An 18,556-nucleotide genomic window follows, 5' to 3' on the forward strand; every position below is an offset into this window, starting at 1 on the left:
AACCAGGATGCGAGGGAACAAAATAGTTCTCTGGAGGGGCCTGATATCTGGTGGCTCTTCTGGGGCATAGCCCTTGGGCTGCCATTCCTGTAGGACCAGACCCCCATAAGCCCCCATAGGCCACCACAGGCCCTGGACCTAACAGGCTTTATAGTCTTTCCCCATTGTCCTCTCTCTCACGGACACCGTCCCCCAGAGGCAAGAGTCCTTCTCTGGCGCTTCAGAATTCCTAGGTTCTTCTCCAAGTGTGCATATGGGGGTGCAGCTCACCAAATCTGCCCCCACCCCAGGTAAGGATGTGATCCAATGTCAGGACTGCTGGATGAAAATACTGGATGTCCAGTTACATTCTAATTTCAGACAAACAACAAAACCATTTTTCGGCAAGAGAATGAATGTCTCAACGATTGCATGGGACCTTGTCATCCTTTAAAAAAAATTAAAAGGGCAGCCCCAGTAGCCCAGCGGTTTAGCACCCCCTTCGGCCCAGGGCGTTATCCTGGAGACCCGGGATCGAGTCCCGCATTGGGCTCCCTGCATGGAGCCCACTTCTCCCTCTGCCTGTGTCTTGGTGTCTCTAATAAATAATAAAAAAAAAATAATAGAGTATTTGTCGTTTATCTGAAATTGAAACTTCACTGAGTGTCCTGCATTTTAATTTGCTAAATCTGGCAACCCTTCCAGGCCATCCAGCTGGGATGCTACCCCAGCCTGACTGAGCTGTGCATGCACCTCACGCTCCTCCTCTCCCGCAAAATCACCACGACGGCATCAGGAACCTCCTGGGATCGTTATGAGGATTAAGAGAGCGGCTACTGTAAACATATCAAAAAGGGCAGGAATTTTATTTGCTTTGACCGCAGCCGAACCCAGGGCCTAGTGCTGCATCTGGCACGGAGGCGGATCACCAGAATGATTTATTTTCATGAAAAATCGCTAGTACTATTTTCCCTAAAAACCACCCCTTAGTAACCAACTAACCAACCAACTAACCAACCAACCAACAAGCCAACCAACCAACCAACTAACCAACCAACCAACCAACCAACCAACCAACCAACCAACCTCATAAACCCATTTCAAGGAAAACTGGGTCCAACACCCAAACACGCCCTGCGGGTCCCCACTGGTCCATCACTTTGCCCTGCCCCCAGGTGCGCCTGCGCACTCCCCTCACCGCAGAGAGGCGTTATGCGCATGCCTAGGGGCAAGGTGTGCGCATGCGCAGAGGTGGTGGTATGCCTGGGGGGGGGGGGGCAAGGTGTGCGCATGCGCAGAAGCGGTGGTGCCCGCGGAGAGGGTGGTGCGGAGCAGGCGGCAGCCCCGCCATCGTGGGTGCCGGTGCTGGAGCCGCTGCCCTTGGAGGTTTCCCTCGCCGTCGGCCGTCATGGCCTTTGCGCCCATGGGGCCTGAGGCCTCGTTCTTCGCGGTTCTGGACCAGCACAGGGCTTCCCTGCTGGCCGCCCTGAGGAGAGGCGGTGGGGAGCCCGCGGGCGGGGGGACGCCTCAGGCCTCGAGGTAGAAGGGCCCCGGGGTCCCGGGGCGGCGCGCATGCTCGGGAGGTAGAGGGCGCGGGTCCCGGTGAGGGGGGGGGGCGCGAGGCCCGGGTCTCCAGGCCGCTCCGAACCCCCAGGCCGGGCCTTCCTCAGCTCGCCCCTCCCTTCCCGGCGGGCAGGCCCCGCCCCCGACTCCCGGCGTCTTCTGGAATGTTCCCCGCCTAGAAGGTTCCAGGAGCTGCCCCCGCGGCCCCGCTCGCAGGTTCCCTCAGGTTCTCGGAGGTCAGGGAGTGTGGGGCGCGCTCTGGCTTTGTGTTTGTTTTAAAACACAATTTAAAAAGAAAAAAAAATTTTTTTTTTTTTTGTATAGTTTTAACTTAAAAAAAGCTCTGAGGAGCGTGTGTGAGGAGAGAAAGAGGGAGGCTTGTGGAGAGACCTCGAGGTGAGCAAGGATGCGGTCGCGGTGAGACGGCGACGGACCTGGAACAGGACAGCGTCTACACGCGTTTGAAGTGGTTTATTCAAAATCTGTGAAAGTCAGTGGCGGCTGGCGGCGGCAGGTGCTGCGGCCGCGGGGAACGTGTTCGTGTTCTTGGCCATTTTTACTTAAAATGCTGTTTTTTTTTCCCCCCTCTGGATCCGCTTTTCTGGTTGATCAGCAAAGGTTTCCTTTTTTTTTTTTTTTTTTTTTCTTTTTTTGTTAAAGATTTTATTTATTCATGAGAGAGAGACACACACAGGCAGAGGGAGAAGCAGGCTCCACGCAGGGAGCCCGACGCGGGACTCGACCCTGGGTCTCCAGGATCATGACCTGGGCCAAAGGCAGATGCTCAACCACAGAGCCACCCACACGTCTCACTACTTTGAAATTAAAAGAGGTCTTTGTTGTTGTTGTTAAGGATTTTATTTATTCATGAGAGAGACAGAAGCAGAGACACGGGTGGAGGGAGAAGCAGACTCCACGCAGGGAGCGCAACGCGGGACTCGATCCCGAGATCCCGGGATCGTGACCTGGGCCCAAGGCAGACGCTCAACCGCTGAGCCACCCATGCGCCCCGATCAGCAAAGTATTTCAGCTTAAACAGCTTGCTGTCTTATTTTTAAGAAGACTAAGCCAACTACCAACAACAAAACCAAACAAACCCCCCCCCCCCCAAAAAAAAAAAGTGGAAAGCCTACAAGCAAACCGATTTTTATGAAAGTATTTGCTTTGAGGAAGAATTCGTGAGGGGGATGGAAAGGAGGGAATGGAAGGCCCTGGTTTCGGCTTCAGATGGGAACGAATCTAATTGTTATTTTCTAGTTGGTCACACTATCACCTTGCAAGTTGTTTTTTCCCCCCCAGACTGGAAAAATGAATGAGATCTTGGAGTCAGTTTTTCTCTGTGTTAGAAAAAATACTGATCGTTTTAAAATTTGCTTTCTGACGAGGTGCATGTTCAAAGCAAGCTCTGAAGTTTCTGGGGGAAATTAGAACGTTCTGCATTTTTACGCATTTTCTAGATTTAATTTGATTTCCCTTCTTAGGCAATACACTAATGGTATTTATAACTGAGCAGCATTTTTTGAAGCTGATGGCTTGTGAAATTAAAAGTCAGCTCACAGAAAACTGGGCTAAGTCTTCATATTTTGCTGTAAAGTGGTGAGATGGTTGCCAAGTCTTTCCATGGTAGTGATTAAAACTTTTTTTTTTCTCTTTGTATCACTAAAATTCAAAACGGCGGATTTAAGGCATGAGATCAATCAGGGTGATGTGCTACAATAAGAAGTATTTATTTTGGAATATTCTTGCATTGCATTTTTGGGAAAGAAATTAAATTCAAAGCCAGTATTACATCATTTTTAATTAAAACATTTATCAGTAGTATTTCGAGCCAACAAGTTTGAATTTAAGTAGGTTAATATGAAGAGATTGGAATATATTTATAAATCATTGTCTAGTTATTAATATTGTCTAAAAGGGAGATATTACTTCAGTTGGTAATTGAGAAGCAAAATTACAAGCAAATGAAATTTCTCTGCAAGAAACTACTATGAATACAGTTCTTTCAGTGCAACGCTGATGTCAAAATTTAGTGGGAGGGATCAGTATGGAGGCGAATTACCTATTCTTAAAAAACAACCAATGAAACAAAAACCTATCTGTATTGATCTGGTGAAATGTTACATTTTGCAAAGGCCTAATCCAGAATTAAGACTGAATCACAGTGTGTTTATTGTTTCAGTTCTGAGGTTCTTGCATCTATAGAAAGTGTTATCCAAGACATAATCACAAGCGTGGCAAGGAATGAAGCACCTGCGTTCACAATAGGCAACAGATCAAGCTGGGAAAATATAAAGTGGGCATTTTGCATTTTTAAATTTTTAAATAGAGTATCTATGTCATTATTTGAATTTATTCGAGTTAGAGTTCTAGTCTGATTTCATTCTTTTTACTGCTTTTACCCTGCCTAGAAGGATTTAAGGAAGTTTACAAAATACACATCTCATAGGCAGGTCATATAAACTAGAAGTGGGTGTGAAGATAAGGCAAAGGGAAAAAAACAATGTTAGGAACAACAAATGAAAGGGCCAAAAGAGTTTAGAATTAAAAATGTATATGATAAAGTCTTAGGGTTCTGCTAAAAATAGCCTCCAGACTGGGATCTAAGCTTCCTAGCACTCAAAGGGGGGAAATACGACCAGCGGAATTCTGCAGAAACTACAAAAGCAAACCACTTGGCTCAGGGAAGCTACAACCAATCCTGATACTGGAATGAAAATAAATGTATCCAGAACACAGCACATTTCAAAGGCTCTCTCTCCTGGAAGATTTGTGCCTTTGCTAAGTCATGTGTCCAGGAGGGAAAATCTGCAAACAGCTTTGTCAAAGTCCTCCAACCTGTTCCTATAGTTTGTGTATTTCATATGCTCAGCCTGTAGAACCTAAATAATGAAAAACACTACAGTAGTTCTCAGTAAGAGTTGCAGAAGCAGAATAAAAGTAATTTTGAGTCTCTTTAGTCACTATTCTTTTATGGTCAGTATAATTAGTACAAACTGTAAACTTTTGAATCATATTTTGCATCATTTTCCAAGATGGATTTCATGAAGCCCTGAGGCAGCTAATATCTGGCCTATTTGCCTGGTGCCTTCTGCCACCTTTAGGACAGGCTTGGCAGTTCAGTTTAACAACCTAATGCAACTTGTTATTTCATGTAATGTAATTTTGGAGGTAAATCAGAAATGCAATATTTGAAAACTTGTTAATTGAGCAAAATGAGTATATTAAAATGAGAAAAATGCTAACAAAATAGTGAAATGCCTAAAATAGTTTACATACACTAAATCACACATTATACACTAAATACACACATATACACTTATTTTAAACACTTTTAGTGCCTCTATATGTCACAAAGCCAATTAATTACCACCTGGAGTTATCTAAAATTATAAATGTAAGTTGTCCTAAAGCTTCAGTGCTTCTGTTGAGAAGTAATATGGATTTTGATGATGTGCAGAAGAGGATATTACATGCATATTGTTTGGTGTTCAGAAGTTAATTCTTTTTTATTTTGCCTTTCAACAAAATGACAGGTTTGAAGATTCTGTGGGTCTTCAGATGGTAACTCACTTTACCACAAGAAAAATCAAAAGTGATTCACTAAAATCAGTTAAAAAATTTGGTAAATTAATCTTTCTTAGCTTTTAGTAGTAAAATAAGTAAGTTCGGTTACCTTCTGGGTCTAGTTGTTCCTAGTTGAATGATTTTTAGTTGTTCTTTAATAATAGACTACCCTTACACCTGAAATAAAGTTACAAAATTTTGCATTGTCAATAACAATGGAAGCAAATTTTAAAGGTACATGATTCAGTGGAAAAGTATTCTTTTGGTTTTGCTGTTCAGAAAGCAATTAATTTTATCTGATCCTTCAGGAAATTATTATTCTGTACTCAGTACTTCTATTTTGGAAAGATATTTTTTTTAATCTTATGGAAAGTAACTGGGGGCAGTTGAAATCCTTGATAGTGGGTGTTTTGAATTAATGAGTGAAATGGTGAGTAACTTGTTTATCGCATCTTATTTTCCAGCCCTAATTCTTAAAATACTGTCCAAGATTTATAAACTAGTACAGAGCAACACTTATGCAACCAAAAGGTAAATTCTTGTTATGGTAAATTACTCTTTAAGACACAATGTGAGAGTTGTTTAGGTTAACTCCCATTATGTTTTAAAAAGGTACATAAGACTAGACTATGGGTAATAAGTTACTTTCTTTATATGTTGTATTTCATTCAACAAAGCTTCCTACAAATAATACTCCAATACTTGTCATAGTCAAAGAGAATATGGCTAATTAAAAATATATATTTAATTTTCATAGAGACATATATTATACTGACAGCCAACTCTTCGGTAACCAGACTGTCGTGGACAATATTATCAATGACATTTCTTGTATGTTAAAAGTGCCGAGGATGAGTCTACATATAGTAAGTAGCATTTAATATAAAAGATTTGTGTAAAATCATAACAGAAAAATACAGATAATCTGTGCCATGTTTTCGTATTAGTTGATACTACATTTTTCTCATTATGAATTTAAATAATCTTTTAGTATATATACCCTTGGATGAATGGACCAAAAGGCTGAATTACTAAATATTTTTTATCCCTATATACCCTTACATATTTTCTCCTTTACTTCTTAAATTCCATCCTGAGTTAAAATATACGTAATCTGGTAGGTGAACACGAGGATTGGCTCAGCTGTAGAGTATGTTGGTCGGGGGCACCTGGCTGGCTCAGTCGGTGGAGCATGAACTCTTGCTCTTGGGGTTGTGAGTTTGAGCCCCACATTAGGTGTAGAGATTACTTTAATAAACTTAAAAACATTAGTGAAGTGTTCAAATATGGCTATTATTTTTTCAGTTATCTACATCAAAAGGTTTAATTGCTGGCAATTTAAGGTACATCGAAGAAGATGGCACCAGAGTACACTGTACCTGTGGTGCAACAGTAAGCATTTTAATGTTTTCAGATGTTTTTACTCTCTTTCAGATCCTTTGTTCTTGAAGTGTATTTTATTTCCTGCTTTCTTACGTAGTTTCAACCTTAAGATTTTCAAATAAAACTGAAGGGTGAATAAGCATATGCTTTAGGGGGTCTTTCAAGCCACAGTTTTAAAATACACCAATTGTTCAATGTCATATTGAAATACACAAAGATACTCTTTCCTTTGAAAAATATACTGTTGTTTTCAGGTCGCATGTAGCTTGTCTATTAGCATAATTATGTAATCTTTTTGCAGTTTTCTGGTTCTGAAATTGATCTGTTTAATTCTGAACTATTTCTGGGCTTTGGCACCTGGAAAGCCCACAGCACTAACCTGCACAGCAGTTTGGAAATGAGCAAGACGAACACTTGTGTGCTCTAGGATAGGAGGGCTTTAATTTACCACTTCCTGCCACCTAAGCCACAGATCCACAAAGTTTCTGAGAGATACTCACCCGTTAGGATGTAGTTAGGGTGGCGCATCTGTCTTTTTATTTTATTTTATTTTATTTTATTATTTTTTTTAAAGATTTTATTTATTTATGATAGTCACAGAGAGAGAGAGAGAGAGAGGCAGAGACATAGGCAGAGGGAGAAGCAGGCTCCATGCACCGGGAGCCTGACGTGGGATTCGATCCCGCGTCTCCAGGATCGCGCCCTGGGCCAAAGGCAGGCGCCAAACCGCTGCGCCACCCAGGGATCCCGCATCTGTCTTTTTATTGAGGAGTAAATCTGTTTCCTAGCATTTCCTTACTGAGGAATAAATCTCTGATGACTAGTATATTCAGAGGAAAATGAAAACATAGGATTTTTGTGACATATTTCTCAAATGTGGTTATACTTGCTTTTATTTAAAATAAAAACTCTCTTGTTCATTTAGGCTGTTGCTGTGCCATCTAATATTCAAGGAATTCGAAGTATCCTTTGAATGGGAAAACTATTTAAGCCTGTAGAATTTTCATTTGTTCATTATTTTGATAAACCAAACCTTCATAATGTGTAACTGTCAAGCTAGACCCTATAGTGGTCAAGATGAACACACATGGTCCTGCTTTAGGGGCTCCCTCTCTAGTAGGAAAGATGGGTATCTAAATATGTAAATACATACCTATATATTTGAAGGTAAAAAGGAATATACTGTATCTATAGCTGCTTTAGAATTGATTTATGTGGCACTGCTGTTTAGTTGGTGATTAAACAGAAATACTCTTGGCTTCAAATTATCAGCCTTAATGTCACAGATTTAATTACAGATGCAAAATTTCTATTAATTGTGGAAAAAGATGCGACATTTCAGCGACTCCTAGATGACAACTTTTGCAACAGAATGTCCCCATGCATCATGATTACGGTATATTATCTCCCTTTACTACAGTTCCAAGACTAACATACTACTTCAGTGTTTGGCAAGAGGGGTTTATACCATTATCTGTACAGCTTACACGACATTCTGTTATCAATATGGTGCATCCTTTGGGGTGATCGAATAAGAATTTCCAAGGCATTTATTTAAAGATCCTCAATTCTGGGGATCCCTGGTTGGCTCAGGGCATGATCCTGGAGTCCCAGGATTGAGTCCTACATCTGGCTTCCTGCAGGGAGCCTGCTTCTCCCTCTGCCTGTGTCTCTGCCTCTTTCTCTCTCTCTGTGTGTCTTTCATGAATAAATAAATAAAATTTAAAAATAAACATCCTCAAGTCTGACTAAAATCAAGGTGGTGGTCCCCACTCTTAAATACCAGTGATTTTTTCTTTTTCTTTCTTTTTTTTTTAAAAAAAGATTGTATTTATTAGAGAGAGCTTGCATGAGCAAGAGAAGGGGCAGAGGCAGAGGGAGAGTCAGACTCCCCACTAAGCAGAGAGCCCAACATGGCGCTTGATCCCAGGACCCTGAGATCCTGACCTGAGCCCAAGGCAGATGCTTAACCCACTGAGTCCCCGGGTCCCCCAGTCATTTTCTAATCCCACAGTGAGTTTACATGGGCTCTCAGAGTCACCTATGTGCCATTCCCCCATGGCTGCTTGTCTCAAACATAATATGATAACACTGGAGCTCTGGGTGGGTTGAACGTACAAGGGCTGCTTTGTGTTCTGCCTCCGCAGGTTTGTAGATCAGAAAATTGCATGAATTCCATCAAAGGAAGCCTGCTTTTCTATACATATATATACATTCACATATATATGCACCAAGAAGGGCAGAGAACGCAGAAGCATACGTTGAGATGCCACCCAGACAGCTACAGGCTCTTGAGCAAAGGGTAGTAAGCTTCCCACTACAGGGTTAGTTGTATGGGAGAGTTGGTAACATTGGAGCAGTCAAGGAGACCTGCTGGCCTAGGGCCAAACGATGTGTGCGATGCTGCCTCCACGTCCCTGTTGGTAGATACTTGGGCCACTTACATAGCCTTTGTCGTTTTAAATAAGACTGCAGTGAACATCTTCGTGTATGTCAGATTTTTATAATTTCCGTTTTTGCTGAAACGTTTCCTTAGAATTATTTCCCAGGACTGGGATAGTTGGGTCACAGTTACAAATATGCAGGCTTTTTCACTCTGTTGTGTAGACTGTACATTTTTCACAGTCCATGCTGGTCTTCCATCTGAAATTGAAGGTGACCTAACTTTTCTAACTTCTAAATTATTAAGAAGATAAGGGAAAGGTTTTGTGAGTTTCATTCTGCTAGAATTAAAATGCATAATTTCTTTCAATCTTGTTTTTAGGGAAAAGGAGTACCTGACCTGAACACGAGACTTTTAGTCAAGAAGCTGTGGGATACATTTCATATTCCTGTTTTCGCTCTTGTTGATGCCGATCCACATGGTGATTTGTGGTTGGATTATTTGAAGCAGTCATCCTACCTAAATCCTGTTTATCATATTTCTAGTTGTGCTTTTCTACTCTTAGAACACTTTCATAAATTATTTTAAAAGAAGATGATTATTAGATTAAAATTAATGACTGTAATCATTCAAGGTAATTTATTGCTGTTTTTGCCACACTAAACTGAACCATAAATTTTTTATTGGTAGCATCTATGAAAATAAAAGTTGCAGATGTTAGATAAAATGTGAGAGTGCCCATGCCCTGACCTGTAATGTACAAGGAGACTAACTGTATGGGTGACTTTCTTTTCACAGGCATAGAAATCATGTGCATCTATAAGTATGGATCAATGGTAAGTACAGAAAAGTATTTTTCCTTTTCCACTATTGAGATAGTTTATATTCATCAGAGTGATTGCTGCATTCACTTCATGGCCCATAGTTAGCTGAGGACCCCCAGAGTGTTCTGGGGAGCTACTCTCCAAATTTAGGGCCAATCTGCTTCAGAGGCTGTGACTCCAGCTTCCAGCATGACCAGTGTGACCACGGATGACAGAGTGGGATTAGTTGTGGACAAGAGGCACTGTTATTCTCCACTCTCCCAGCTTGCTGCACTAACTGTGGGACCTTGGGGGTAACAGGTCTGATTGCCAAATAAACCCTGAAAGTTACATATATTGCCTTGAATTCTGACGTTGCCAATTCCTTTTCCTCCCACTGTAAGGAAAAATAAAAACATCACCAAATTTCACCACTAGAGTGTCTGAACTACCGTACATCAATGGTTCTGGCCTCAAATGCCAGACAAGCAGTATTGGCATTACCAGGGCACTTGCCAAAAATGCACATCTCAGTCCCCATCCAGGTCTCCTGAATTGGAATCTCTAGGCTTGGACCCCAAGTGATTCTGATGAATGATAAAGTTTGGGAACCACTGGTATACACCTTGAGTGTTCCTGACATATATGTTTATATGACATACATGTTTAGACAAAACAGATGACGAAGCAAGATGTTAAAATACAGAATCACAAACAACAATAAATGTAGGTCAGAGAGGTTCATTTGTAGTTTTACTTTATATAAAATCAATGTGGAAATACTAGAGCAGTTTTAAAACCTTCCTGAAAGCCAGGTTAGCAAAAGTCTTGGTGATTCACTTAGTTCTGTGGGTTCAGGGAGTATGCAGTCTTTAGTATTTATGCTTTTTTTTTTTAAAGATTATATTCATTTATTCTTGAAAGAGAGAGAGGCAGAGACACAGGCAGAGGGAGAAGGCGGCTCCATGCAGGGAGCCCAACATGGGACTTGATCCTGGGTCTCCAGGATCACACCCTGGGCCGAAGGCGGCGCTAAACCACTGAGCAGCCACCCGGGCTGCCCATTTATGCTTCTTAATAAGTAAAAAATGTGTCTGTAAAAACAGATATGCTAGTTTTCTGCAGTTTAGCTTCGCCTAATGTACTTTTGCTCTTTATTTTAGGCAATGTCTTTTGAAGCTCATAATCTCACAGTTCCAGCTATCAGATGGCTTGGTCTCCTCCCTTCTGATATTAAACGGTTAGATTAATTTTGGTTTTAGTAAAACTAGGAGTTTTGAAATGATGACTCATCATAATATGTAACAATAAGCTGAAAAAGTCACCACGGGGAAGGTGTTTTATTTATATTGTTACTATGACTCAAGATTATAGAATCATGAATTAATTCATCGATGTTTCTGTTTCAATTAGGAAAATATTTAAATGAATTTGGCAAAAAATAAAAAATAAAAAAAATAAATGAATTTGGCTAGCTGAATTTTCAGCTAGAGGATATTTTTTGTTCTACCTTTTGGTTAATAGATTTTGTAATATTTTTATTCTTTAATTTTAGTCTTTAATTTTTTTAAGGTTTTGTAGTATTTTTACACTCAAAGTGTAAGACATTGAATCTAGTTAAATGGTCATCATTGACAACATCATTTGCCATATGAATCAGCTTTATCATAGACTTAAATTTTTAAGTTCCTTAAAAAAAAAAATCTCATTTTAAGGTGACTTAAATTTTGGAAATCTAAATTTGGCAAGTTCTATGTGTTAATTATAGAAAAAATATAATTAACAAGATAAATATCACCTACCGATCAACAGCATTACTCTTATAGTTATTACTCTATGTATAGCCATAACTTTTTCACAAAAATGGGATCATACTTCATTATTCTGTAATCTGCTTTTCTCACACAACACAATGAAATCACTTTTCCGTATCAATAAATACAGTTCCATGACCTCCTTTTAGTGTCTTCTAATACTGAGTTCCAATTCTGGATGTACCAGTGTTTATTCAGCTAGCACCTCAGAGTCCGACATTTGGGTGGTTTCCAAATCTCTGATAAATAGTGCTTTGATGGGCCCTTCTGTAACCAAATCTTTGCCTGCATCTTTAATTAGTCCCACAGTCCTGAAGGCTGAATTCTCAGAATTGCTGGGTCAAAGGGTATGCACATTTTTAAGATTCTGACTGCCCTCTGGATAGGTTAATTATTTTGTTTTCCCTGGAGAGTAAGAGCCCACCTGTCCCTCAGCACAGGACATCATCACTTTTATTCATCTCTGCTAGCGTGCTATTTTAAAATATTCTATTGTTTTAATTGGCTGGTGTGAATGCACTTAAAAGTGTTTATTGGATATCTTTAAGCAGTGAGCAAACCTCGGTACCTGGGACTTATTTCCTACATTTGGAACACGAACAGGTTTTGGGTGATTGCCACTTCTGACAAAATGAGGGCATAAGAGAAAACATTCAGTTGTTGATTTTTGAACATTTACACTCTAGTGAGTTAAACTTTTTTTCTATTTGGTGTGTGTGTCATGGCCAAAATCTCTTGGGGGTGACCTGTTTGTATGAAGAGCTTTCCTAACACAAACTCGGGTAAATGATCTCATAATTATTAAGGTGGAGGGCTTGGAGAAACTCTAGCTGCATCTCATTAATTCCATTAGTGCCCTCAGAGCCATTCCAAAGAAATGGACAATGAAAAATTCTTAAAGTGTGGTAGCTACCCAAACACGATTTCAGGGGAAATCCTCTGCGCCCCCACCCTTTTTAATCAAATTGTCACCCTATCTGGTAGCTGCCACTGGCAAATGATCATAATTGAGAGGAATTGAAAAAGACTATTTGAAACTGGAGCTCTCCTGGGAAATCCAGGATTTGTGACTTCAAAAAGTAGCCTATTCCATAAATAGGAAAAAATCTTGTGTTCTGTTTTTAAAATACACACCAAGAAAAAAAATTACACCTTTTTTAAAATTTAAAATTAGATAGGGGTGTGTGTATGTGTGCATATTAATGAAAATAAGTTAGAGACAAACTTCCTTAGCCCATAAAAGTTTGAGTGAATTACAAGGAATGAAGTGCCCAGTAGAACCTGAGACCCCACAATGAATCTTGCTGCTGCCCATGTATATTAATTAGCTCACTGCTTCAAGGCTGTAGTGCTCTGGGAGCCACGTTGGTGTCCGCATACTTGATGTTAGTGCTGTTGGCATTTTAAAAATTTTTTTAGTTTTTAAAAATTTTATGTATTCATTCAACACAGTGCAAGAGAGTCTGAGTGGGAGGAGGTGTAGAGGCAGAGTAAGAAGCAGACTTCCCACTGAGCAGGGAGCCTGGACCCAGGCCTTGATCCCAGGACCCTGAGACCATGACCTGAGCTGAAGGCAGCCACTCAACTGACTGAGCCACCCAGGCACCTGCATTTGTTTTTATAACCAATGTCTGTGTTCTTGTCATTGTCCTGTGGGTGTGATGTGAAGGAAAACAACAATTTAGGACAGACGTCCACTGTGAACTTGAATACTTGCCGGTCTAGGACGTGCCAGATCCCCCAAATTCTGGATTTAAATGATGGATCCATCTGTTACTTCTGCATTTCTTGAAATAGTATAATAAATACAAATAAATACAGGCCCTTCAAGTTATAGGAGCACTTTGTTTTTGCTGATTTTTTTAAATATATTTTTTTCCAGGTTAAATATACCTAGAGATACTTTAATTCCACTGACAAAACGGGACCAAATGAAACTTGACAGTGTCCTAAAAAGACCTTATGTTACTTGCCAACCATTTTGGAGAAAAGAAGTATGTTTCTTTTTTCTTTCTTTCTTTCTTTCTTTCTTTCTTTTTTTTTTTTTTTTAAGAAGTATGTTTCTTTCTAAAATTCAAGTATTGTATGTTTTATTGCTTTTAACTTTCATGGTGGCTATTCACATAATGTTTTGAAGATATTCTTGAAATTTTATATAACTCAACTAAAGTGAGTGTTGTTTGGCAATAAATGACTGTTGAAACACTGGATTATGAATGCTAATAGATAAGATCAGATGGATGGAGCTGACCTATTATTATCCTCATCATAGTTCTATGCGTATTGTCTATGGCTGTAGCACAGTTTAAGGGGGAGGAAAGAAGAGAAAGAAATTACATAAAGACCCCAGATCATTCCTAGTTATCGAAGATCCAAACTGGGTGGTATTCTGACATTTTTTGCTGTAACAGCTCTAGAATGTTCTGGCTGACCTGAAGCCTATTGTCCATGATTTGGGTGAGTAAAATAAGTCTAGATTTACTAGTTTGAGTCAACAGAGCGGTAGCACAGGACTCTGTCACAAGTGTACTTTGCTTTTATTGACAGATGGAAATAATGGCAGACTCTAAAATGAAGGCAGAAATTCAAGCTTTGACCTTCCTATCATCAGATTATCTCTCCAGAGTGTACCTACCTAACAAATTAAAATTTGGAGGATGGATATAAAAATATATCAGAATATATCTTTTGATTTGCAAGAGATTTTTCATTAGTTTTCAGTAGTAGATACTGTTGTGGGAAGAACATATATTCCTGATTCTGTAGAGATAAAATAATTTTCCATTGGTGATCTTTTTTGTCAAAACAGCTTTCTTTAGAAGACTTTGTTTTATCCTTCTCTGTAGAGACTGAGTTGTATCCTATGTTCTAAAGTAAATTATAAAAGAGCATATGTTACTTTGGCTTTACCACTTTATTTGAAAAAATATACATGCCATCAAAGTCTGCAGGAATATTTTAATTTCTATAATGCAACTAATGTTAAGCCATAAAGCATCTTTTTAGTATCAAAACTAATAATCTAAATTTGAGAGGCTGCAAATGAATTACAGTGTCTAGCATTTCCTTTTTAGTTGCCCTTTTGTGTTTTGCCTTCATGGTGTAGGGGTCGTACCCCCTTCATTCACTTGTGAAAGTAGTAAAATTTATTATGAATAAAAATTTGGGTTGATACAGTCTGAAGCACTTAATTTTGTTTCTGAGTATGCTTGTTATTATTAGAAATTTATATGAAAATTTCCCCAGGGTTTTATCTGTCCTCACCCAAAATCAAATCCCCTGACCTCCCCTCTAGTTACAGGTTCAAGACTTGTACCTATGGTATTCCTACCATACTCTAAGTTCAAAACTTAGAGAAACCTCGAATTTTTTTTTAATTTTTTTTTTTTTTTATGATAGTCACAGAGAGAGAGAGGCAGAAACATAGGCAGAGGGAGAAGCAGGCTCCATGCACCGAGAGCCCGATGTGGGATTCGATCTCGGATCTCCAGGATCGCGCCCCGGGCCAAAGGCAGGCGCTAAACCGCTGCGCCACCCAGGGATCCCGAAACCTTGAATTTTAATAAGGCTTTTCTGTAATAGTAAAGATTCCATTTTCTACCCTTCTGACCCTATCTGAATTTTTCCAGAGATGAGTTTTATGACTTTATTCTGTACTTTCAGCAAACATCTAACTGCATTGAAGTTACTTGTAATGGTAAGCAAGAATATGTATTTATAGGAGAATAGAAACGTGGTGAATTATTTTATCAAGACAAACCTTAATAGTAGTGAGTCCTGTTTCTGAGAAGGTACCTAAGCCAGTTATTTCTTACACATTATTTTAACTCTCCCAAGAGCCCTGTCAGGTCTGTCATCACATCCGTGGGTTATAGGTGAGAACAGGGGGGATGTTGTTTGTCCAAAGCCACATCGCCGGAACATGGCAGAGGAAGGACACCTCACACTGTTGACCTCAAGAGCAGGACCAGCTACTGGATATGTGGGGCCCAGTGCAAAAGGAAGCGTAGGGTCCTCTTTCAGAAGTTACTAAGAATATCAAGACAATAGCGAGAATTAAAACATGCACAGGGGGCTCTTCTTAGCTTGGGGCCTGGCATGACTGCACACCTGTGAAGCCAGCCCTACTTAAGGGGTTCTAGTAAATATTAAATGAGGTAATATAATAAGAAAATAAAATACCTGTATAGCACCTATTATGTGCCAGGTATTTTTCTGAGTGCTTTGAACATTAACTTCATCTTCACAGAAACTCTGTGAGCTTAGGTACTTTCCTTATCCTCCCCACGTTAGTAAGATAAGACAGCAAAGGCACAGAGATGCTAAGGAACTTTTCCCAGGGTCACATAACCACTAAGCAGTGGAGCTGGGATTTAAACCCATAGTCTGGCTCCATCCACGGCTTGTGCTTTTAACCATGGCACTAGTACATATGAAGTGCTCTGAAAAGGTCTGCAGTTCGTATTGTTGGCTTGGGGTCAAATCAGGTCCTCCTGATTTCAAGACTGTAATGCCAACAATTAGGTTATTTTCCTTGGTCATGTCAGAACCAGATTTCATTTTGAGAATATTCTGTGAGACTATCAAGTTGACTTGTGTGACTATCCTACCTTTGTAAAAACATTTTTATTTATTTTTTTTAAAAGATTTTATTTATTTATGAGAGCCACACAGAGAGAGAGAGAGAGAGAGACAGAGACACAGGCAGAGGGGGAAGCAGGCTCCCTGCAGGGAGCCCGACATGGGACTCCATCCCTGATCTCTAGGATCACGCCCCGGGCCGAAAGCGGCACTAAACCACTGAGCCAACCGGGCTGCCCAAAACATTTTTATAAATTTATAACTTATAAATCATAAGTGTTTCTTTGAATTCCTACCATCCTTTACATCTAATATCACTTGAATGTCGACAGGTTCTGTGAAGGAGAACATCACCAACCTAGAAATACAAAGTCAAGCTGCAAGATTGGATTAGGACATACTGTCAAAATGAGAAGCAATGAAAAATCGACAGTAGTCATTAAAATATGAAAATAAATATAAAATTTTTTGAAAATAAATTTGAGAGGGGCTCGCAGATACATTTAGTTTAGATAATTACATTCATTTCAAGTTTATGATTGGAAATTTACTTAATAATTTTCGTTTACTTGGGAAAAGAAAACGAGACGAGAGCAAAATGCGCTGTGGTTTGGCTTTGCTACTTATCTTTGACACAGATGAAAACCTAATATTTGTAGCTATTTGGGAACCATCTAGAATTCTAATTCTCAAGACTTATTTCTAAAAAGGATTACTGTAAAATAGATAATTATTTAACATGACAACTGACAACAGATATCCCCTCTACCTCATCTACTGTGTTTATTTTTAATATTTTCATAATTTTAATTAAAAAAACATTTTATTGGAATTAGTTTCTAATGAAAGTGAATAAAAACTGGTGCAACAAGATGTTCAGAGAATCTTATTCTTAAGAGCTCATAATCACCCTCATAAAAGCTCTTGTAATATCCCCAGGTTTCTGGGAAATTTACCTGTCATCACTGATGGTACTAAGTGACTTGAGAAGTCATGATTTCATAGAGGAAAAAAACATACTGCAATTTCTACAAAATAGGCAAAAACACTCCAGGATTTTATCTCTGACTTCCTTTAACTAGAGCATCTCGGTTGAACTGTTTGATGGTACCTGTTTATTGGTGCTAAAGGATGCCAAGAACAGAGACTGTCAGAGCTAAACCACACTTACATGTGCACTAAAAAATATTTGCAGCAGAGTGTTTCTGTAGCAAAGTATTGAGAAACATTACTTCTTTTTGGACTTGGGTTCACCCTTAAAAGTCTATATCCCAAGGAGACATTCCTGTAAACATAAGCCAAGGGCGCCCTCTGCTGGCAGGAGCTCTGTTCTCTCAACTCCCACTATTTGGGGGAATTACTTCTTTTCCTTTTCCTTTTTTTTTTTTTTTTTTTTAAGATTTACTGATTTTTTGGAGAGAGAGCAGGGATGGTGCAGAGGGAGAGAGAGAATCCTGAAGCAGACTCCCTGCTCAGCGCAGACCCGACGTGAGGCTTGATTCCAGGATTCCCAGGTTACAACCTGAGCTGAAATCAGGAGTCATGGTGGCTTAACCAACTGAGCCACCTGGGTGCCGCTGGGTGGATATTTCTTTAAAATATTTTTGGGGCGCCTGGGTGGCTCAGCGATTGAGTGTCTGCCTTTGGCCTGGGTCGTGATCCTGGGGTCCCGGGATTGAGTCCCACATTGGGCTCCCTGCATGGAGCCTGCTTCTTCCTCTGCCTGTGACTCTGCCTCTCTCTCGCTCTCTCTCTCTCTCTGTGCCTCTCATAAATAGATAAAATCTTTAAAAAAATAAAATAAAATATTTTCAACTTGGGGCACTTGGATAGCTCATTTGTTTGAGCGTCTGCCTTTGGCTCAGGTCATGATCCCAGGGTCCTGGAATCAAGCCCTGTGGTGGGGCTCCCTGCCCAGTGGAGAGTCTGCTTCTCTCTCTGCCTCTTCCCCCCTGCCTCACTTGTGTACGTGCTCTGTCAAATGAATAAATAAAATCTTTAAAAAATATGTTTTCAAAAAATAATAATAAAAATAAAAATATGTTTTCAACTCGTTAAGACATGGGGTAGAAGAGTCTGAGACATAGCAAAAAGAATCTGAGTAGAACCATGAGGGTTTCTGTGTGAGATTGAATACTAGTTTTTGATAAAAGTCCATTCTGCATCAGCTTTGGATGCCCCAAATTTCTTGTAAAGCTGCACTTTGTGTATGTTTCTTGGTAACCAAGCTCTTTATAAAACCTTTACATATTAGAACTTTTTAATTAAAATTTCAAAATTAAAGATCACTTTAAATGAAAAGGAATTAGTACTAAACCAGAAGCAAAATTTGTTTCTATTCATCTAGAAATGGAATATAAATATTGCCTTGGGTAAAACATGCGGAAGTGGGGATCCCTGGGTGACTCAGCTGTTTAGCGCCTGCCTTTGGCCCAGGGCATGATACTGGAGTCCCGGGATCAAGTCCCACTTCGGGCTCCCTGCAT

General features: G+C 39.8%; 1 protein-coding gene across 18 annotated transcripts; it reads left to right on the plus strand.

Moving 5' to 3' along the window:
• The first annotated feature begins 1,287 nt into the window (after positions 1-1,287).
• Positions 1,288-16,527, plus strand: SPO11 (SPO11 initiator of meiotic double stranded breaks). Of its 18 annotated transcripts, none has more exons than XM_038572660.1 (15): positions 1,288-1,518; positions 1,867-1,938; positions 3,722-3,835; positions 5,076-5,164; positions 5,571-5,637; positions 5,864-5,972; positions 6,412-6,498; positions 7,415-7,451; positions 7,776-7,885; positions 9,254-9,353; positions 9,671-9,708; positions 10,839-10,915; positions 13,372-13,483; positions 15,153-15,186; positions 16,403-16,527. In XM_038572660.1, exons 1-15 carry the CDS (start codon positions 1,388-1,390, stop codon positions 16,462-16,464), a joined length of 1,239 nt encoding a protein of 412 aa, XP_038428588.1. In that variant the 5' UTR covers positions 1,288-1,387; the 3' UTR covers positions 16,465-16,527. The 18 variants fall into 18 exon arrangements, with proteins under 18 accessions (XP_038428588.1, XP_038428595.1, XP_038428585.1 ...); XM_038572667.1 differs by lacking the exons at positions 15,153-15,186; positions 16,403-16,527 and adding exons at positions 13,901-13,946; positions 14,037-14,170; XM_038572657.1 differs by lacking the exons at positions 15,153-15,186; positions 16,403-16,527 and adding an exon at positions 14,889-15,026.
• The last annotated feature ends 2,029 nt before the right edge of the window (positions 16,528-18,556 follow it).

Source organism: Canis lupus, chromosome 24, assembly GCF_011100685.1.
Source record: "Canis lupus familiaris isolate Mischka breed German Shepherd chromosome 24, alternate assembly UU_Cfam_GSD_1.0, whole genome shotgun sequence".
Lineage (NCBI taxonomy): Eukaryota > Metazoa > Chordata > Mammalia > Carnivora > Canidae > Canis > Canis lupus.